The sequence below is a fragment of the Lissotriton vulgaris genome, chromosome 6 (genome assembly GCF_964263255.1).
Source record: "Lissotriton vulgaris chromosome 6, aLisVul1.2, whole genome shotgun sequence".
NCBI classification, from domain to species: domain Eukaryota; kingdom Metazoa; phylum Chordata; class Amphibia; order Caudata; family Salamandridae; genus Lissotriton; species Lissotriton vulgaris.
In genome coordinates, this window is record NC_141694.1 from 687245096 (window position 1) to 687268505 (window position 23410).

Sequence of the window (23410 nt, forward strand, 5' to 3'; positions counted from 1 at the left end):
AAAACACGGTTTCTTGTGAATTCATAACATATGGTGATGAGAATCTGGGTTGATTACACCATTATTATTGGTTATTTGATATCATCAGGTGGTGTAAATCAAGGTTGATTGCAACATTTGTTCTTGTTATGTGATGATGTGTCATCTACCCAGACGGTGCTCTAAGTTCCTTAGTTTGGAGAACCCATCACCAAGGTACTGTGTAGAAAGACCTGACCCTTGTTATTCCCTTGTATGTCAATTATGCCTAGGTGGCGGGGCATATGGCGTGTGTGCCTAGGTTAAAGCGTATTAAAGTGCACTCCACGGTATTTCTTCATTCAGGCCTGCGCTGTCAAGGGTAAACAATGTATCCATCTCTGTTCTTCTTAGAATAGTCTCTGTTTAGATGTCTTGGGATCTGCTTTTAAGACTAACCATCTCAGGGAATCTGCAGTGTGGTTACTTTCTAAATAGTGTTTGCACATTTTTGTGTTACTTTTCTTAACGCGGAAGTTGCTGCGATGTTCTGAAATGCGCGTCTTTATGGGGCGTGTGGTCATGCCCACATAGTACAGTTCACATGGACAGATCAGGAGATAAATGCAATTTGTGCTATTGCAATTCGTATGTCCCCTCATCTCCCAGGTGAAGGAGTCATTCAACTTGATCGTTTTGTGTGTGGTCATGAAAGTACAGGCACTACACATCCCACAGGGGTAGTGTTCCTTAACTGCGGGTAATTGCCATAAGGCTGTCAGTCTGTCTGGTGTCTTTTTCTTTGGCCTTGTGTGGATCAGGATATCATTAATGTTCTTTGATCGTTTAAATGCGAACCGTGGTGGTTCAAAGTCAAGGATTCCTGTATTCAGGATCTGCTAATGTCTCTTAAGGATTTTCTTAAGTTCATTAGAGGCTGGTGTAAAAGTGGTCACACATGTCATTGGTTTGTCGTCCTTGGGACTTTCAACTTTCCGTTCTAAGAGGCTCTCCCTGTGGTTGTTACTATCTCTTTTACTCGCTAGAGCCACTTCCCTTCGAGGATAACCTCTGTCTGTCAGTTTTAAAAAAAAATTATTTTTATTAAAGAAAGAAAAAACAAAGCAAGGCATCAACAAAATACAAAAGTGCATAGACTGTACGAGGGCAGTGCGACATTTCAGTAGACATTACAATAAGCAACGCACTGATGGGGGAAGGGGGGAGTAGAAGAGGTTGCAGCAGTAAAATGAAACCCTTCAAGAACAATAAAGGGTCAAGGGGAAAGCGGGACATCACGGACTGCAGTCGCTGGTGGTACACATATGTCCCCTCTATATCGATACCAGGGACCCCAAACCTTATGCCATTTTCGGGGGAGACCCCGAGCCATATATACAGTTTTTTCCCTGAACATGCACCAATCCATGTTTTCCATCCACACCTCAAGAGTAGGAGGCCTCTGGGACCCCCACAACTGCAATGTTCCGTTTAGCAATCATGGCCCCTAGAGTCACCCACTGGGTCTGTGCTACATTGTGATCCGGGGGCTCCCAAACATTCAACAGGCAGTGCCTGGCCTCTGGCAAGAGAACCACACCTGTAACCTCCTGCATCACCTCGTGTATCCTACTCCACTAATCAGTGACTTCCCGACACTCCCAGATGATGTGGAGGAACGTCCCCAGCTGTCCACAACCCCGTTGACACAGACCCTCCTCGGGAAAACCCATCCGGACCAGACGGGGACCCGTGGCATAGACCCTATGCAATATCTTGAGCTGAGCTAATCTGAGTCGTGCCGGAATCGCGACCTCCTTCGGTGAGGACATCGCCGATTGCCAGTCTTCATCATCAAGCTCAAGGCCGTCACGGGTCCATTGATCTCGTAATTGCGACAGAAGGTCCGCCCTGTGGTTAATCAGTTTTTTATACACCAGGGAGATGGTACTATCTGGGAAATGGCCATCCAACACATGGTCCTCCAACGGGGTAGATTCCGGTATTTCCTCCCCTTCCGGGAAGACTGACATTAGTGCATGACGGACCTGGGCATAACGGAAGTACTCCGTCCCTCCCAGTTCAAACTCAGTCTGCAAGGCCGCGAACGATTTCACTTGTCCCTTAACCCAGAGGTCTCCCACCTAGGACATACCAATGAGATCCCACTTGTCGAACCCCCTAGCGTTCCACAATTTACCAAACCTATCAGAGCCGAAAAGCAGGGTCGCCAAGGTCAAACGAACCTTCCACCCTAATGAACTAGTAGCATCTTGCCAGATCCGTACAGCCGTTCTCGTCGGCCCCGTCAGAGTCTTTACAACAGATTTAGAATATAACGCTCTGTAATAATTGCCGCCAGGAAGTAGCCACCTATCCATGGCGAAACCAGGATTTAACTCAGGGCCATACATACCGTGGTTGATGGCTCCTATCTGTGACGCCCAATAATATCTTTTATTGTCGGGGAGAGCAATGCCCCCATCATACCACGGAAGCGTTAACTTGGCCAGCACAATATGAGGTCTGCCATCCCACAGCAATTTCCTTTGCAGACCCTCAACTACACAAAATTAACTAGCTGGAACAATATCAAGTGTGTTCTGAAGGGCATATAGAAAACGAGGGAGAGACATCATCTTGACTAGAGCCGCTCGGCCGAGCAGTGACAGCGGGGGCTTCCGCCAGCCCGCAACATCTCGCTTCAACCGACTCATAGGAGGGAGAAGGTTCTTTTCATATCGAACCACGGGGTCCATCGAAACATAGATCCCGAGATATTTGAACCCCTCTTGCGCTATCTGGATGGGGCAGTTAGGCGGTAGGATCGGAGCATCACCACAAAGAACATAAAGATAGGATTTCGCCCAGTTGATAACCAAGCCAGAGTTTCTATCGAAGGAAGCCAAAACATCACATAGTACTATCAAAGATTTCCTGGGAGAAGTTAAGTAAATCAAGATGTCATCCGCATATAATGAGATGGGATCTTCGAACTGCGGAGACCACTAAATACCCCTCATTGAAGGCTCCCAACGGATCCAGGCTGCGAGAGACTCTAGGGCCAACGCGAACAAAAGAGGAGACAGCGGGAAACCCTGGCGAGTACCCCGCCCAAGACAAAATGGCGCTGAGACGCGTCCATTAACCACTATCTGGGCGAGAGGGTCCGCATAGAGAAGCCACACCCAGCTAATGAAATCCGACCCAAAGCCAAATTTAGCCAACACCGCCCACAAATACGGCCATTCCACCGTATCGAACGCCATAGTGGCATCCAACGACGCAAAAATGGCCGGCTCACGCAGCGTCGCAGCCCTCGCGAGATCCCCGTTCAGACGCCTACGGTTCAACGCCGTATTCCGGTGCGGGATAAAACCAGACTGATTCAGATGGACCAGTTCACTAACAACCTTGATGAGTCTATTAGCCAGCAGCTTGGCCAGAATTTTAGGTTAGGCATTTACCAGTGAAATCGGTCGATACGAAGCACACTTATTCCTTGGTTTCCCTTCCTTATGTATTACCACTATCGATGCCAACCGCTGATCGCGGGGGAGGAGACCACGATCTCTGGACTCCAGGAACATGTCTCTTAAATACGGAGCAATCTTGTCCGGACGAAGCTTGTATAGCTCAATCGGGAGACCGTTGGGACCCATCGCTTTACTTGAGTGTAGGGAACGCATAGCTAACGCTACCTCATCCGCAGTGATTTTACAGTCCATGAGGTCTCGGTCCGCCTCAGAAAGGCTCGGGAGTGCAATATCTCGCAACAGTAAGCAAGAGTCCTCCTCTGGCCTATCCGACACGGAAGAGTACACAGTGTGAAAATGATCGGCGAAACATCCCACTATCTCTTGCGGGTCAGTGATCAGAACCCCATTCTCCATCTAGATTTCAGGCACCACTCGACTAGCTCTATCTTTCCTATCTAACCATGCAATTAATTTGCCTGCCTTGTCCCCATCATCATAGAGACGCCCTTGCTGTTCCTGACTAAGGGCCTTCGCACCAACCGTTACCAACATTCTATATTCCAGCTGTTTCAATTGCAGGACATGCAGTCTAGAGCGGGTCACCTCTTGTTCTAGTTCCAGTTCCAAATCAGCTATCTCCGTCTCTACCCTTACCACATCCTCCTCCTTTTGCTTCTTAACTCCAGCAATTAACGAGAGAGCTTGGCCCCTAAGGACAGTCTTGAAAGCCTCCCACAGGGATATCGGGGAAGAAACCGAACCCTCATTCTCCCGGAAATAATGATCCACAGCCTTGACAAGCTCACTGCGTGTCTTAGGATTTCGAAGATACCAAGGGTTAATAGGGGCTATCCTTCCCCCGAGCCCGGCGCCAATTCAAACCGAAGCCACAGCGGGGAGTGATCATAGATACCCGAGCCATATGCCTGTCCTCCGAAACATACGACGCTTGTGCAGCCGGCACCAAAACATAATCAATTCTGGAGAGACTACCATGGGTGCTCGAGTGAAACGTATACTGCCGCGGAGTAGAGCAGTCTCCAGCAGTCCACCAGGCCTATTGTGTCAATGAAGTCAGGCAGCCAGCCATAAGCCCCCCTGAGGTCCCTAGGTGGGTGACTATCCAGCATACCGGAAACCACTGCATTAAAATCACCACCTAGAATCAAAAACCCCCCAGGGAGATCGAGTAGAACCCGTCCCAGATCAGCGAAGGTTGTAGACTGTAGGCCAGGAGGAACATAAATAGACACCAGGGAAAGCGTGCAGCCCTCCCACCGTCCCGACATAGCCACATAGCGCCCACTTTCATCAAGGACCGTAGAGTCCACCTCAAGCGGGAGAGAGTTCTTAATAAGGATTCCTACCCCCCGGGACCCGAAAGAGAACCCAGCATGTGCCACAAGACGATATCCCTTCCTGTTCATGGCATGACATGTATTTCCTACCAAGTAGGTCTCCTGAAGTAGAACAACATCACGGGAATGTCGTTTTAAAAGTTGAAATACCACCCCGTGTTTAATCTTGTCCCCCAACCCGTTAACATTCCAGCTCATCAACCTCAACCCCTACCCCCCATTATGAAAGAGAAAGAAGACCCAACCCCGTCTGAGTCCAGCACGTCAATGAAAATGCCTTGCAATATAGCGCCTTGCGAAAACAGTAACCTGAAAACCAACACCCCCCACCCCAAACAACCCGTTGCAGTACCCCCCACCCTCCACCCATGCTTACGACTATAGAGCCAGCCCAACGCGCAGTGTGCCTGTCGCCCCCACATCTAAACTAAGCTACAAGAAGTAAAGCTGAGGAGGAGAGAAACCCTCCTATAGCCCCGCAACCCCCGTTCCATCTGTAATTAACCATACATCAAAACTCGAACCACCATAATAGTAAACCCCCTAGTGTCCTCAGAAACCAGACAGATGGTGTTCATTCCTGCTCCATAGTTCCTCCCTCCGCTCCGCCAGATTGTCTCTCTGGTTCTTGTTGGGCCGGCAGAGTGTCCAACCAGTCGGCCACCACCTCAGGCTTATCAAAGAAGTAGACCCGTTCGTCATACTCGATTCTCAACTTGGCCGGGAAAAGCATTGGGTATTTGAGACCCATATTACGAAGTCTCCTTTTCACCCTCAGAAAACTTAGCCTCTGTTTTTGGACCGTCTGTGTGAAATCCGGGTAGAAACTGATTGATGAGTTCTCGAATTTCAATGGCCCACCCGCTCGAGAGGCCTGGCAGATAGCGTCCCTGTCCCGAAAGTTGAATATCTGCGCTATCATAGGCCTCGGCGGGGCACCCACTTTCGGTCTGCCGCCTGGGACCCTGTGTGCTCGCTCCACAGTAAAGAACTTGCTCAGTCCCTTGGGCGCTAGCTTGTTGACGATAAGGTCCTCAACGAAGAGGTCAGCCGCTTGATCTTCCGCCTTTTCCGGAACTCCATTTATACGAACATTATTCTGCCGGGCCCTCCCTTCAAAATCCTCCAGGCGACGGACAACAATGTCATTCGAGGCCTTCAGGTTACGGACCTCAGTCTGCAGATCGACGTCATCTGTTAAACTCAATGTCTTTATATCCAACAATTTGACCTTTTCATTAGGCCTTTTAAGGTCCGTGCGAATCAAATTCACATCGATCGCCACAGTATCCAATTTATGGGCAAGGGTCTCCATTTGCTTCCCAAGGGAAGACCTGATACCATCGATGGCGGCCATCACGTCCTGTAAAGTTGGTTCAGTTACCGGAGCCGATGAGTCCTTCGCCTCCACCAGTGACCTACCCGGTCCACTGGGCGACCCCTTAACCATGGGCATATCGGTCCATTGAGTATATCCACCCCGTCTGGTGGCTTTCGACTTCTGCTTGCCCCCTCCGGTTTGCTCGCCATTTCAGGAAAATCCCCAGTTGCTGTCCAAATCAAGAGCGGGGGCGGGGATACGGGAACAAGTGTCCAGTCCAGCAAGGAGTAGCCAAGACCTAACTGCTAGGGAAGTCGACCAATGTGACTTATCCGCTCAGAGTCCAGAAAGCGAAAGTGCAAAATGACTCTCGGGCAAAGCACTAGAATCAGCCAAAAAAGGACGGCTAACGCTCCAGGCCAAAGTCCGACACATTGTGTGTTGTTCAATACGCTCAAGCACCAACAGGGGTACGAGCTTTCGCTTCAATAAGGCGTTCCCAGGCCCGGGATCCAAACCAAGTGCCCAAAACGAAAGTGAAAGTTAAGCCGGAACAGCCGCCTCCGCGATCTTAGGCCGATGTTGTTCAATTACACCCCGGGCACCATGCCAACCCAAGCGCCGGGCATCCAAGAGACGAAGGCCACAAACTTTCCAGCACCACAACTCCGGCCTCCAGGGTCCGATCAGGATACACATTTCAGCTTTCACTTCTCCCGTGATTCATCTGCACGAAGATGTCGACAGCAAACAGGATAAATGACAGGATATATTCGGGAGGTTACGAGGGTCTCGGGAGCCCTGTGCTCACACGGCCATCTTGGTTGCGCGCCGTCTGTCAGGTTTTTGGAGAGGATAATGGATTGGGTTTTGTAACTGTGTTGCTGCAGTTTCTGCTCGCCCTTAAGAATTGCCCAACGGGCAAATTGACTCTCAATGCTTTCGGGTGATGGCTTGTAAAGTGTAAGAGACTGTTGCGATCAGTGATCTTTTTGAACATTGTTGTGTTGAGGTGGCCCCCTTCAATCATGATGGTTAAGTCTAGAAAGGCTATTTGGGAAGGAGATGCGGTGATAGTGAAGTTCAGGTACGGATTCAGTGTGTTGATCCATCTAAAGAACTCATTGTATGATTCACTGTTGCCTACCCAGAAGATCAGGATGTCGTCTATAAAACGTTTCCATAATCTTATGTTAGTCTGGTATGGGTTGGTCTGGTGAAAGATGTGTTTGCCTTCGAATTCCGCCATGTAGAGGCAGGCCACACTAGGGGCAAAAGTGCTCCCCATTGAAGTGCCTTGCGTTTGGTGATAAAATTGGCCCTTAAATTCAAAGTAGTTCTCTGTGAGAGCTAGAGTTTCACATTCCATGACAAATGCAGGTGGTGTTGGCAACTCCCAGGGAGAAGCGTTAAGTACCTCCTCAATCACCCCTAGTGTGGCCCACTGGGGGATGTTCATGTAGAGGGCCTCCACGTCAAGGGTGATGAGGAAGTCAATTTGGTCAGTGTCCTCAAACTCGTCCAACAGACGTAACACGTCCGTTGTGCCCTGGCTGTATGAGGGGATGTGCTTAACCAGTGGTTGTAAAAAGTGATCGCAGAATTGCGATAATGGTTCCAGCACCGAGTCTATCCCTGACACTATGGGGCGGCCAGGCACGGTTGTGATCTCCTTGTGTATTTTAGGGAGTACATAAAAGTATGGCACCCTCGGATCCTTTTTGACTAGGAAGTTTGCTTCCTTTTTGCCACCCATCCCTGGTATTCTGCTGACTCTACAAGTCCGGTAATGGTATTTTTGAGACGTTCAGTGGGGTTGGCGGGGATGGGTGTATAATAACGTCTGTCGCCCAGTTGTCTAAGACACTCTTTATCATAATCTGTTGTAGCCATTATGACTGTCGCTCCCCCTTTGTCTGCTTCTTTGACCGTGATGGTGGGGTCATTGGCTAGGGATTCTAATGATTGCATCTCTGTCCTTGAGATATTAGTGTGTGACTTTTTATTTCAGTTAAGGCCTTGACGTCTTTTAGTACCGCCTGCTCATAGGTCAGTACTTCATTTGGGACCATCCCACTATAGGGTGTAAATGTAGATGGATTATGGAGGCCTGAGTCTTCGATTGGCTCGAAGGTTTTACCCCCTTACTCAGTTAGGGCACACGCTGTGGCTGGACCTACCACTCCTGGCGAGTGGGAATTGCCCTTCCACCTCTCTGTCCCCCTTGTTGAAGACAGGATCATGAATGGTGTCTGCAACCCAAGGTGGTGTAGAGCATCTTCTAGCAGTTGGGAGAACCCTGGTTAGATCTTTTCACTTTCATTGAATGCGCAGTGTCAACTTTTTTGCGCTTCGGAATTCCTGAACTGGAATAGTACACACAACTCCTTTCTGCCTTCCTGCCCCTGCCTCTCCTGCTCGAGTTCTGGAAAAAAATCAAGAATGACCAGGCCTGAGCAATCTTCGTGGCTCCGGATTGGGCCAGGGGAGTATTGTCCCCGATCAGGCTACCACTTCTGGAGGATCCTCTGTCGCAGTGACTGGATTCTTCATCCAAACCTTTGCAGTCTACATCTCCATGAGTAGAAATGTGCAGTGGCAGTTGACTGTGTTTGATCTGCCTACCGAAGTTGATATGTCATCCTTGCCACAAGGCTTTCATCCACTAAGTTAACTTGTACAGATTTGTTTCCTGGTCTGGAGTCTGCAAGACAGACCCTTTATGAGCCAAACTGTTGGATGTTTTATTGTTTTGTCTTTGGCCAAGCAAAGCTTTACAGTAGGCACTATTAGATGTTATTTTTCAGCACTTTCAGCCTTTTTGCGTTTACCGGATCAGCTGTCTTTGTTTAAATCCCCTGTTGTGATGTGGTATATTAAAGGTTTGATGCACATGTTCCCTCCCAAACCCATTGTGAAGCCACAGTGTGACTTTAACTTGGTCTTGACATTCCTCATATGTACGTCCTTTGAGCTAATGCACAGTTGCCTGTTGCGTTTTCTAACTCAAGGCTGTCTGCCTCATTGGGATCACTTCATCTCGTCATATGAGTGAAATTCAGGTTCTGTTGGTGCAACTGCCCTACAGCACCTTTCCCTCAGATAAACTAAAGCTAAGCTTTCGTGCCAAAATTTGTGACTCCATTCCATGGTGGGCAATCCATCACTGTTCACACGTTCTTGGCCTCCAACTCACCCCTCGAAACGGGAGGACCGATTCCATCAACTGGACCCCAACAGTGCCTTGAGATTTTACATCGATTGCACCCTAGATCTTCAGTTGGACAGTCCGCTTTTTGCAGTGTTCTGTGGGACTAAGAAAGGTAAGGCGGTGCAGAAAAGGACTTTGTCAAGGTGGATATTCCTCTGCATTAAGATCTGCTACGCATTGCCCAAGAAGCAGCCTCCTGAATGACTTATTGCTCGTTCCACCAGGGCCAAGACTGCCACCACTGCATTGGCACATAGAGTTCCTGTTCTTAATATGTGTCAGGTCATGACGTGGGCATTGGTGCACACTTTAATGAAGCACTACTGTCTTGTCTACCAGGTGTGGCAGGAATTACATTTCACCATCTCTGTCCTTCAAGACTTTTTGGTCCGAGTCATCTCCACATATCCTCCACCATTGGATGATGCTGGGTTGGCATCTATTCTAAAGGTGAGGAATCTGCGGTTAGAAGTATACATCAGAAGAACAAGTTACTTACTTTTAATAACACTCTTTCTGTTGGATACCATCTAATAAGGTCCCAAAATCCACACCACACTGGCACTCACAATTGTTTGTGCTCCGCATCTGCGGTCACGGAAAGAGTCAATCAAAAAACAGACGTTAGCATGCAGTGGTGGAGTACACGCTGATCTGCTCTATCACTCCCGGGACAAAAAGAGGTCAACGCTGAGCCACAGGACACCTCCTAGGGACTTGCAGGAGCACTGATGTAAATTGTTTGAATCAATCTGGCACCTTGGGGACATTCTAAACATGTTAGATAAATTATTCTCTAGAAAGAGTTTTACAAAAGTTAAGTAACTTGTTTTTTTGTTTTTTTATGAGACTATTGTTAGTAGCATACTATACATAAACTCTATTAAATTAAAACCCATTGTCCCTGGAAAAATAATTTATCTTGTGTGGATGTATCTGTAAAATTCTGATTTACCGTCCTACTCAAATAGCCTTTTTTCATCAAATTCGTTTAATTTGAGTGTTAAAGTTTTGCAATTTTCAAATGACTGAAAAGCAAACAGGAGGCTTACAGGGACCTTTCCTTTGATTTTTCATAGATTTCTGTTAGAAATAAAAAATAATTTCTTGTTTTGGGGATATGTATTAATATTATTGACTTTTATCATTATTCTTTGATCTTTTCTTAGGATGCTGAAGAATATGCTGATCTTCCTGTCAGACACAATGAAGACCAAATGAACAGCGAGCTCGCCAAACAGCTTCCAATAGCTGTTAATACTTATTCATATGACAGCTCACATACTAAGACTCATCTCCTGTTGCAGGCCCACTTCTGCAGATCCACACTTCCCTGCCCCGATTATGCTACCGATACCAAAACAGTGCTGGACCAAGCCATAAGAATATGCCAGGTATGTTTATATCTGTTAACCTTAGCGGCTTGCTACACCTACCCTATTTCATGTCTTTGTTATGTTTTCTCAACTTATTTCAATATCTGCATTAGATGTGTGAGGCACCTATTTGTATTATATGATAGAGACTTCCAGCTGTAGACTCCTTACCTTTGAAGATTCTCAAAGCATCGTACCGGATCCGGTAATGTTTGAAAAATTACCTTGTGTGCTGGTAGGTTGCGTCCGTCAGCTCCACGCAGTATCGTCCATGCCAGAAGAGACTAGTGCGTTCCTCAATAGGCGCCAACCCAGCTCGCTGACCTAATTTCCATTTTTTGCCACACAATTAGCAAGGATCCAGGCAAGCTCCTCTCGGTTACTTTTTGATTGGATTTTTCAACAATTTTGTCGACGATTAATATGTCTTTTCTACCTCTTTTTGAGGATTTCCCTGTTCAAGCCTTGTGGCGCCAATCATCGACAGATGTGGGTGACAGACCCTCACTTAATGAGTCTGTGTTGCCTGGAGAGGTAGCAAGACTCAGTGTCATTTGCATAGTGCAGGAACATGAACCTTAAGGCCATCCATGAGTGGGCCATGAAGCTCTTAGACGCTTGCCATGCAACTCAGCAAAGCTCTACGTCCTGCTGGCGTGGGAGGTCACGGGACCGCTCCCAGAGTCATTTGCATTGGTCTTCGTCGCGATCCTGGGTTTCTTATCCCATAAGAAGTCCAAGAAGTTGAAGCTCTGTTCTACTTCACAGCATCTCCCATTCTTCATACGCAAGAGAACAACGTCAGAAATTCCAGCCCCACTCTCAGGATTTTCCTGTGGAGCCAGCGTGGGAAAGTGTGTTCGCTCCACGCTTCCTCGAGTTTCCCAAAGTCAGAACAACCCCCACCCAATGCCAAGAATTTTATTAGGTTATGAGCCTCATTTTTGGGAGGTCGTAACCCTCTGGAGTGCCCACTGGCCCTCTGGGTTTAGCAAGATATTCTCCTGTGGTTCTACTGGTGAGTTCGCCCTCAGCGCCAGTTCACCCATCAGGATCCATTGATGGATCCAGACCAGCCTCTGCCGTGTCTTTGCAAGCTCTTCCAGGGACGGTTTCAGTGGCACGGTTCTCAGTGCCTCTGACGTCCATCAGCAGCTTTAAACCTTTTGTGATTTCCTACTCCGATACTGAGCTGGACTGGCATCTCACAACATCTGTTCTGAAATCGGCCTGGCCCACACGGCCTGAATCGGAGAAGAAGTCCAATTTCCCTGTAGGGCCTGCTGAGGAACATGAATGGAGCAGATCTGAGGATCCCTATGGCTATTCTGCCCACCTGTCAGAGTTTATGGCTGATGATAACTTGTCTGGACCCCTCACTAAACACTGGAGTACTTTATCCTGTAACAGTGGCTACAGTGGAAGAGACATCTCTTGTAATGCTGCTCTGGATGGCTGGTGAAGTCCTGGCCCTAACACTGCCCACAGAGGTCAAAACCAACGAAGCCTGGGGTATCTCCTTCAGAACCCTTATTACCCTTTAACAAGTGCTGAACTGCTTGGGGGCAAGGGCCAAGCCCTGCACAAGGACCATTGCCTGCCACAACTGTCCTGCTCCCAGGGGCCCAGCCTTCCTCTCCCAGTGCTCTACCGCTGAGAGCCCGGTGTTCCCGGCCTCAACCTCCCAGATCAATTCTGCCATGTTCCATGCCTCACCACCAAACAGAATCCAAGAGTCTGGATACCTTTGGTAAGAGGATTCTCTCCTCCGCCAGCCTAAAACGGTGTCCCATGAACACTGTATGCTTATTGAGCCATTATTCCCACACATTGTGGGATACAGGTGCCCATTTGCTGCCTATGGTTCAAGATAAGGCCCAGGCCATACTGTCCCGAACTATTGCTGATGAAAAAGATGCAACAAAGTTCACAATCAAATGCGAGTTGGATTGACCAGCTCACTGGGCAGAGCTATTGCTTCTACAGTTATGCTTAAGTCACACCTGGATGAGGAACACTGCCTTTTCGGGTGCCGTTCAGGCATCCCTTATGGATATGTTCTTCGATGGTACTCGCCTTTTTGGCGACAATATGGATTTGCCAAAGATTTGCCTTGGAGAGGTTCAAGGACAGTAGTGCCACTGCTAGGTCTTTGGGGCTTACTGTGGCCACATGACAGCTGCATTCCACCTTTCGTTGCAATGATGGGGGCTAACAGCCACAACCATTTCCCACTAGCCATCGCGGCTAGCAGGCACTGTCCTTTCGTGGTCACGGAGGTGGCTCCCACAAGTCTCTTTGGGCACAAAATTAAAGGTATTCCCAATCTGTCACCCCACCCCATTCAGCAGGTGCACTAATCAGAGTCTCTTTAATATGCCCATGATCCAGCATGGGCACCCAGTTGGTGGCAGAATCCGGCACCATCTTCCCTAATGGTTGGAGATCACTACAGACAAATGGGTGCTTCAGATCGTCCTATGGGGTTATGCCCTCCATTTTGAATAAACCTCAACACCACCTCCATCGTCGCCCAATCAGCTCGCAGAGGACCATCATGTGCTCTTGCGGCAGGACTTATTGACCCGTCTGGCCAAGGAGCCTTTGAGATGGTGCCAGCATCAGAAGTAGGTCATGGTTGCTATTCCCGCTACTTTCTGGTGACAAAGAAGAACAAAGATTCAGTTATGTCCTAGAGCTGCGCCCTATCAATTGCTTCTTGAAAAAGGAAAAATTCAAGATGCTCACCCAGGCTTAGGTCTTATCTGCCCTTGACCCTGGAGAATGGATGGTATTGTTGAACTTGCACGACACCTATTTCCACATTTCCGCCCTGCCTGCTCACAGATGTTACCTGTTGTTCATGGTGGGCCAGGAGCATTTTTTTAGTTTGCTGTGCTCTCTTTTGGTCTTCCAGTGCCCCTCAGTTATTCACCAAGGCAATGGCGTGGTTGCAGCAAATATGCGGAGGTCAGGGGTCCAATCGTCCCCTATCTCGACTACTGGATGTTGATGACTGGCTCACCCCGGGCAGGCGTCTCCAACCTGCAGACCTTCTGCACTCACTGAGATTTACTAACGTGCCAGAGTCACATCTGACACCCTTCAAGATGCTACCTTTCATCAAAGCTGTTCTGGATAGAGTGCAGTTTCGGGCATATCCTCCAGAGTGTAGGATATTCGGGCTATAATACCGAGGCTTCAGCCTCTATCCTCGATTTTGGTGAGATTGACTCTGAGGCTGCTGTGTCTCATTGCCTCCTTCATCCTTGTGGTAAAACATGCCCATTGGCATATGCAGGCTCTGCAGTGGCACTTAAAAATCCAGTGGTCAGAGCATCAGGGAAATCTCCGACCTGGTCCAAATATTAGAGAGCACTGCTAAATATCTGCATTGAAGGCTCACAGACTGTGATTCGCTCAACAGCAGACCTCTCTCTTCCCCCGCCAGAGCTCACAGTGGTGACAGAGGCGTCACTTCTGGGTTGGGGCACCCACCTGTGAGAGGTGGAGAACAGGGGATTCTGGTCTCTGGCGGAGTCTTATCTTCCCATCAACCTTTTGTAACTGAGAGTGATCCGAATATCACTGAAAGCCTTTCATCGTCCATCGAGCGAGGAAAGGCTAGTTCAGGTGTTCACAGACAACACCACCTCCTTGTGGTATTGCAACAAGCAGGGTATTGAGGAGTCTTGAACCCTATGTCAAGACATTCTGCATCTGTAGACATGGCTGAAACATCAGACATATTCCTGGAGGTTCAACATCCTGCGGGCTCTCTGAACGCCAGAACAGACTAACTCAGGCATCGATGCCTAGCGAGTCATGAACTGCATCTCCATCCAGAGGTGGTGCACGCTCTCTTCCGAAATTGAGAGAACCTTGGTTAGATCCATTCGCCACCGCCAAGTACATGCAATGTCAGCATTTCTGCGTGCTGGAGTTTGTAAGGTGGCACTCGCTCAGAGACACATTTTGTCTCGAGTGGCGCTCTGGACCCCTGTCCAGAGTGCTCAAGAAGACCAAGAATGACTGGACCCAAGTCATCTAGTGGCTCCGGACTGGGCATGGAGAGTATGGTATGCCGAACTCATGAGTGTCTGTCCTCCTATCCGGCTGCCCCTTTGGAAGGATCTTCTGTTGCAGCAACAGGGCAGGGTCCTGCACCCTATCCTGTCCACTCTCCACCATAATGCGTGGATATTGAGTGGTGACAGTTGAGGGTGTTTGATCTCCCTCCTGAAGTGTGCGCGATGATTCTGGCGGCCAGGCGTTTCTCCACTAAAACAATGTATGCCTGCTGATGGGACAAGTTTGTGGCATGGTGTACATCTAAATCTGTTGATCCTATTTACACCCTTGTTCTCTTGTTTGTTCTATTCCTTGTATGGCAAGTCTTTGATTTAGACACTGTTAAGAGATAGCGTTCTGTCATATCTGCTATCCTGTGGTTGCCGGATCAACTTCCCTGTTCAGGTCACCTGATTCCTTAAAGGTTTAGAGCATATGTGTTCGAGGCATGTGGGCTGCTGAATTCATATCTGTGCATAGATCGCCGCCTAGTGTTGGGTCCGGATGATTGCACATTGTTATCCTGGAAGAGTCTTCGAAGTATCACGAGATAGGTGGCTCCTCCCCCTGACTACAGTGCGCATGGGCATCCTATCCATCCTCAGATTGTTTTTTTCCGCCATTGGGTTCGGATGTACTTTACTTTACTCAAGTTCGGAAACTTCTAAAGGCCAAAAGGCATTCGGGGTCGTCGGTATTGTTTCGATCGGTGCCGAGTTCTTGGTCCAGTTTTTCTTGAGCAGGACGTCGAGAAGAGCCGCGTGGCCTTTTCGACACCGGAGGCCTGATCGTCGATGGAACGGAGCCCGTTCAAACGATGCCCCCTTTGTAGCTCCAAGTACCCTCACATCGATGTACACCCGGTGTGCAACAAATGTTTATCACCGGAGCACGACGAGAACAACTATCTAGCCTGTGCTCGATTCAGGTCAAAGAAGACGCTTAGACTCCGACGTGCAGCGAGGCAAACGATGTCGAAGCCAGCGCCCGACCCGTTGAGTATATTCGATGAAGACGACGATGAGGTCGTCGACGCAGAGGATCCAGAACAGCAGTTGGATCCCGGTTCGGAGCATTGCTCCGAGTATTATGAAGAAGACGATGACAACGTCGAAGATGAAAACGTTGTCGAGGTAAGGGACGACGTATCCCCCATCGGAGCCGTTGATGACGACTCAAGCGATGAACCAGGCCCACCTGTGGGTACTGGGCCCGAAACGGACACTCAGAGACTTTCAAAGGCTCAGGTCGAGGCATCGCCAGAAGGCCTTAGCCGAGATCGTGAAGAACATTCTATAGCCCCGCGTCAAGGCCCGGCTAAGAAGACATTACATGAGCCATCGGTTCCAATACTGAAAACGAAACCGAAAGCTATCGAGCACATAGCAAAACCGAAAGTGCTGAAAACAGCCCTCGGGTCGAAACCTTCAAACCCATCGGAGTAGATGAAAAAATCTTGTGTCGACGAGGTCAAAACGGGTCAAAAGTAAAGAGTGTCGAACCGAAGATCGGGGCGCTGAAGTCCGCCATTAAATCAAAGCACGTCGAACCGAAGACGTCGACGTCAATGGACAGCGACATCAACAAAGGACTCGAGTCTCGGAAGGGCCTCGATCCGAAGCATCAGGTCGACAGACCCCAGCTTGTCAAAGGATTCGAGTCGAAAGTCAAAAGCGCCTCGAAGGACCACGTCGAGTCGAGACAGAAGAGCGCGCCTCCAACGCCACAAGCACCGAAGCCGGCGCACGCCCAGAAGACGAAGGCAAAGTTGGTCGGGCCTACATCGACGCCGGCGCCGAAGAAGGTCGGCCTGTCTAAGGAGCCACCAATAAAATTCGGACTTCCACCGACTGCACACCCCAAGGCGCTCGATCCGAAACCTAGGGTCGAAACCCCTAAACAAGTATCATTGGGGAAACGGAGTCATCCTTCAGAAGAGGACGTTATGTACCAGGAGCCCTCATATGATGACCAGTCCAAATTGCATATAGACTCAGAATCTGGTAAACTCACTATTTATCAGAGGAAAATCAGATCTGAAAATACTTTGGAATCTTACAAAATTCCACTCAAAAAGAAAAGGGATTCTGCAACTTTACCTGTCCTTTTTGAGACTGTGCGTTACTATGGCCAGGACACTAAGGTATGTTCACCCACACCCACTACAGAGGATATTGGTTATGATGATGAGGAACAGTATCATTACCCTGTGGACACTGATCAGGATGACCAGGCTCAAACCTGGGCGGACCCTGCTGACCAGGGAGAATCACAAACTATCCCTGATACTCACTCTCATCCTGTGAAAACTTCACCTACTGAAGATACAGCTGCATTCAATACTTTGATTGAAAGGGCAGCACTAAATCATGATGTGGACATGCATGCTGACCCTGTTGAAGAGGATTTCCTGTTTGACACTTTCTCCTCTTCAGAGAAATCTGTAAAAACGTTGCCAATGCTAAAAGGTGTCCTTAAACATGCTGGTGACATCTTCAAAGAAACCACTAGAGCAAGGGTTATTAACCCCAGGATTGAAAGAAAATACAGACCGGCGAATGTGGACCCTACATATATTAAGGGACAGCTGCCGTTAGACCCCTTGGTGGTCTCCAATGCCCGTAAGGGCGCCAATTCACAGACTACTGGTGATGCTCCTCCTCCAGGTAAAGAATCTAAAGTACTGGAAGCTTGTGGGAAAAGGGTGGCTGCTCAAGCAGCTAATACCTGGAGGATTTCAAATACACAGGCCCTATTTGCCAGATATGATAGGGCACATTATGACACTCTAGAGCAACTGCTACAACATTTGCCTGAGGCCTACAAGGAGGGAGCAGAGATGCTAATACAGGAGGGTAAACTCATTACCAACGCATCCATTAAGTGTGCACTAGACGTAGCAGACACTGCAGCCAGGGCCATCAACACCAGCGTCATGCTCAGAAGGCATGCTTGGTTGCGCATCTCTGGATTCAAACCTGAGATCCAGACCACGCTACTGAACCAGCCTGTGAACCCAGATTTTGTTTTTGGTCCTGATGTGGACACAATCTTAGAAAAAATTAAAAAAGACACAGACACGGCCAAATCCATGGGTGCCCTCCAGTCCCAACAATTTAGAGGAGGTTCCTTTCGTCGCTCCGGTAACAGAGGAGCTACACAAGGCCAGGCATCACAACAGGTCCAGTACAATAAAGGGAGCACGCAAACCACCTACAATAAGAATAATAGAGTTGGATACCGTGGCAACATCAGCAGAGGCAGAGGACAGGGGAATAACAACACCAGATCCTCCGCCAATACTAAACAGTGACGCCTTGTCACTGCCCCCGGACCATATAACACTGGTCGGGGGCGATTACAACAGTTCCTGCCAGTTTGGGAGAGCATTACTACAGACAGGTGGGTGAGACAACTTATTCAGTAAGGCTATTGTCTAGAGCTAACCTCCACTCCACCCAACATACCCCCAAGACTCCGTCCTATGTCAGCAGAGCACATAGACTTATTGCAGAAAGAAGTCATCAGCATGCTGCAAAAAGGGACCATAGAATTCGTCCCTATACAGGAACAAGGTACAGGGGTATACTCGCTGTACTTCTTAATCCCCAAAAAGGACGGGTCTCTCAGGCCAATTCTGGACCTCAGGCCCCTAAACCAATACATATTGTCAGAACACTTTCACATGCTTACTTTACAACAGGTTCTACCATTGCTCAGTCAGGGAGATTTCCTCGCAACGCTAGACCTAAAGGACGCATACTTCCACATACCAATACATCCTGCACACAGGAAGTATCTCAGGTTCACCATACAAAACCAGCACTATCAGTTCAAGGTCCTACCCTTTGGGGTGACAACAGCACCCAGGGTATTTACCAAGTGCTTGGCGACAGTGGCGGCGCACCTGAGGAGAAACCATGTCCACGTCTACCCCTATCTGGACGACTGGCTCGTACAGGCAAAGTCGGCCCAGCAATGTGCCAGCCACATGTCGCGCACTATTCACCTCCTACACAGCCTCGGATTCTCACTAAACTACGCAAAGTCTCATCTCCAACCCGCTCACGTACAACAGTACCTAGGAGCGACTATAGACACTCTGGTAGCAAAAGCACAGCCAAACTCAGCAAGAATCAGTGGTATTCAGGTGCTGATTCAGAAGTTCAGGCCCCAACACTCGCTCCCAGCACGAGTGTTTATGCAGTTGATAGGCATGATGGCCTCCTGCATCTTCATAGTCCCACACGTGAGGTTCCGTGACAGTTAAAGTGGTGTTTTCGACTCGCTCGAATATGGACGAGTTTGGTATCTATGAACCGCAAATGACGAGTTTAGTGGGTGTACGTATTTTCACTACGCTGACCTGAACCGTTCATCTTGTTCGTGGGTTTCTTCATCTGAACCCACGGGTTCCATTTTAGATACAGCAGCCATTTTGTCTCTTGCACTCAAGTAGCCAGCGAACGGACACTGTCCGCTTCGTGACCCTGGGATTCCCAAGCACTTGCGGAAGACACGTGTTCCTTTAAGGGTGTCTTTATGACGAGGGGGATGACACTGCAGAGGCAGATGGCCCCGCTCGAGGCTCATCTTGCCGTGTCGGTCTATTGTTTCAGCCGTGCATTCATTAGGCATGTCTCCTTTGATCCTGCAATCGTGTTTCCGATATCACCCCCTTACACTCTTTTTAATCTGTTGACTATCTTTGTCTTCCCTTGCACCTGTTTCTGACTTCTTCCTTAACTCGTTTACAGCCGGAATGGAATGTACCAAATGGTGGGATAATGTACTTTTACAGTTGGGAACCGGCGATGCTACTGTAATTATGTTCCGGGACCCTGAATACATGAAAGCGACCCTTTTGAAGTTTACTGTGGGAACTGAGTTGTAACCTTTTGTTCGCCATGTTGTTCTATGACAGAAATATGTATAAAAGGAGCGATCCACAGTTGCAATTTGAAGCAGTCTCCTAGAACCTACATGCATTGTACTTCTTGTGACTTCTGTGTTCCCTGCAGTAAATAAACCTTGATATTTGACGCCGAAGGAAGTGTCCCGTGTCTCTGTCATTTGTACGCCGGAACAGGTAACCCACGAAGGTTTCAGGTGTTGTCCCCTGGCACCGCTGGGCCTTAGTAAAGCCCAGTCCTTCAGTTGGCGCCCAACGTGGGCCGACATCAGCGGTACCGGTCCAAAGCCCGACGATCGTGAGGAACTTCGTGTGAAATCTCCGAGGGAAGGTGCACCCCGCTTCATCGATCCTGTTGTCGAAACAAGTGGCCCGAAGACTTTTCCCGCGAAGATCCCCGCCTCCTGACGGCTGCGATGGACTGATGCCCTGACTGTCGACCTGTTTTGGCGCCTGGCGTAGTCCTTTGTACAGCGAGACGATTGACGGGCCTTCCTGGTGACGCCATTGCTCTTTCAGTTAAGTATTTGTGGGTCGCTCCCAGAGTCCTTAGTTGTTGTTGGTGCTTGGTTGTTTGCATGGTTCCATTGCATTTGTGGTTCTTAGTATTTGGTTCTTAGTTGTTTTATTTGACGATTGCAATTGCCAAAAACCAAGGGTCTTGCATTTTTGCGAGGATATCGTAAATCGATAACCCTTGAAGTTTGTGAAACTCGGTTAGTGTGCACGATGCCTGGCCGTAGTACTTTGTTTAGTTGCTTTAAAGGTTGTGGTGCGGATTCCCGATTGGAGGACTCGTGTCCGATACCTCCAGTTGGAACTCCGGTCTATGAGTTATACAGTCGCCATGGTGTGGGTTCTATCGCATATAATGATTGCTGGGTCCGCTACACTAGAGATGACGGTGTCCTTAGTTGGCCACCTCATGGTAGTTTCGAAACAGCAATTTTGGATAATCTCGAAGCAAAATTGTTCAAAAGGAAAGCAAGGCCGTCTATGTTCGATTCCTTTCGGTTATGGCGTAAAGAGGCCAAGCAGAAAGAAATCAAACAGCTTAAACGAAATAAGAGGGAAGGTATCGTTACGACGTTGAGAAATGCAGAGCAGTTTCAGCGAGACAAAGAAGAGAAGGAAAAGGAAGTTTTTGATAGATTACAACGTATGGCGGTGGATAAGTGTTATCCCGTTTTACCGTCGAGTACTGATAAGAAGGGAGAGGAAGTAATAGAGGACCCTTTGTTGTCCTATCTACTGAAGTCGCCACCTCCATATGCACAGGATACTACAGCTCCTGTGGTTCCTCTTGTTCCTCAACCTGTCGTTCCGGCAGCTGCTGGTCAGCCTGTCGCTGGTCCTGTTCTTGCGAATCCTCTTGTCCCTATTCCTTTACCTGCTCCTGTTCCTACTGCTCCTCTGCCTATACCTTCTCAGTCTACTGTTCCCGCTACTTCTGCTCTTGTGGCTACTCCTACTGCCCCCGCTGCTCCTGATTTAGTCCTCATGTTGTTGCCCCTGTACTTCTCTCCTCTTCTCCGTCTGTTCGAAGACGCATTCCTAATACTGTTGCTAATTTCTACTCTCCTTTTGGACCGATTCTTGGGTCCGATGTTTCTGATGTTCCCCAACGACGAAGTCAACTTCCTGGTGGTAGGGAACGTGATACGTTAATTAGGATGGCGCGTAATTGGATTAGGTATCCTGTTAAAAACACCCCGCGCATAATTTTTGAGACCTTCTCTCAATTCAATGAGCCCACACAGAGATTTGTGTTTGAGGAAATGTGTAAATGTTTACGTGAAGCGATAAATAATGATGAGGTAAACAATGAACTGAACTGAACTTCAGCATCAGTTTTCGAGTGGTATGATTGTGGGTAGTAATGTTCGCCGTGCTGTAGAACATCTTCTATCTTTTCGTCCTACTGTAATACCTCGAGCATTGTTTAAAGATGAAACAGGAGTGGATGGCAACGCCTGGTCAGTATCCCATGAGAGAAGTTCCCCCAGTGTATATGCCAGGTAACCCTGGTGCTGCCCCTCCGATCCTGACGCACTTCCAGAGAGTTTGGATACACCTCCCATGGAAGCGATCGGAAGTCTTGCAGGTGAAACAATCTTTGCCTGACCCCTGCAAAAATCCTGCAGGATACTATAAAGAGTTGTCCCAATTAGTGGATGCTACTATTATGAATCTTGCCGACATCGACATGTTGTTCGACAACGTAGTACCTCAACCGGTTTGGGCGAAAATACGTCAAGAGAACCACGCAGCTGAGTTAGGTGGTGATTGGGCTGCACTTGTAGCGGCCGACGCATTGCAGGTTGGTGGGGCTAAGCTTGAGCAGTTAATTGCGGCTTTGCCTCAAAGAATCATTACGCTAATGAAGACACTTATGCCAGCAATGAAAGTTAATTGGGATAAACTGTCTGCGTGTAAGCAAAAGAAGCACGAGAGTGTCTCCGATTTCTTTACGAGATTTGAGGAGGCATTCATTGATCATAGTGGTCAGGATATGAGCACAGAGGGAGGTCAGAGGTTGTTTGTAGATAAATTTGTATCAAATTTGTTGCCTGACCTTAGCAACAAATTGAAAAATTCTGAGAGTTCGTGGGCTGTTTCTACCTCTGCTCAGATATTAGCCACGGCTCAATATTACGAAAATAGGGAGAAGGAGGAAAATGATCGTGCGGATAAGAAAACAAAAGATCTCCAAACAAAAGTTCTGTTACAGCAAGCGTATCCTCCGCGCTCAAATCAAAATGATTCTCAGCAGCGGAATAGACCGCAATCACAATCTGCTAGGTCACAGTCGCGTAATGACTCTTCCACGCAGAGATCTATGCTCGGGTATAATCAATGCGCATACTGTAGAGGTGAAGTTTGATTGTCCGGTTTTGCGCGACCGAAATAGTGGTGGTTCAGCTAGAGGAGGTCGTAGTGGTCCTCAACAGGCTTCGCGAGGTAGAGGTCGTGGTGTTACTCAAAATCAAAATGAGCGTTCTAATAATTTGTCTGATTCCAATAATTGCTTTGATCAGCATGGTTCATCGTCAGGTAGATCTGCACAGTATCATGTGGATGATTATTACATCGAGCATGATATTGATGACGGTACTTACTAGGACAGCCACAGACAAAGAGAGGGAGTAGTATCAGTTCCGGTTGATCAGAGAGGGCCTTACGTCGCAGTTGCCACATAGGGCGTAGTTGAGCCTTTTCTGTTGGACACTGGTGCAGCGTAAAGTTCCATCATGCATTCGAAACTCCCTGGCGCACCTTTGTCTGGCTTAACGAATGTTTCCGTTGGATTCTCTGGCGCCCCCGTTAGCAATCCGGTTTCTAGTCCTTTGCCCCTTACAATTGGGCCTCGTGAGCTGAAAGCTCCTTTGATTTTAACTACTGGCTGTGGTGAAAATCTTTTGGGCCTGGATTTGCTGAAACGGTTATATGCGACCTTGTATTGTTCTCCTGCGGGAGTGGAGCTTACTTTGGGTCAGAGAGTGATCTCTCCTATGTACTTGTCAACTGATAAGCTCCCACCGGAATTGAGTTCTCTTCCTGCATCTTTGTGGGCAACAGGTCCCAATGACGTGGGCCTGCTTGACATCTCTCCTTATGTTGTTCAACTGAAATCGAATGTGCGATTGCCACGTATTCCCCAGTATCGTATCTCCCTTGATGGTGAGCGAGCGTTGTTAGCGATCATCTATGATTTGATTGAGAA

General features: G+C 48.3%; 1 protein-coding gene across 1 annotated transcript in view; it reads left to right on the forward strand.

Moving 5' to 3' along the window:
* Positions 1-23410, forward strand: part of ASCC3 (activating signal cointegrator 1 complex subunit 3) — a 2217780-nt gene that overhangs the window by 2048994 nt on the left and 145376 nt on the right. Inside the window, exon 37 of the mRNA XM_086926668.1 lies at positions 10497-10721. Within this exon, the coding sequence (XP_086782794.1) occupies positions 10497-10721 (225 nt within the window). The remainder of the gene's footprint in view (positions 1-10496; positions 10722-23410) is intronic.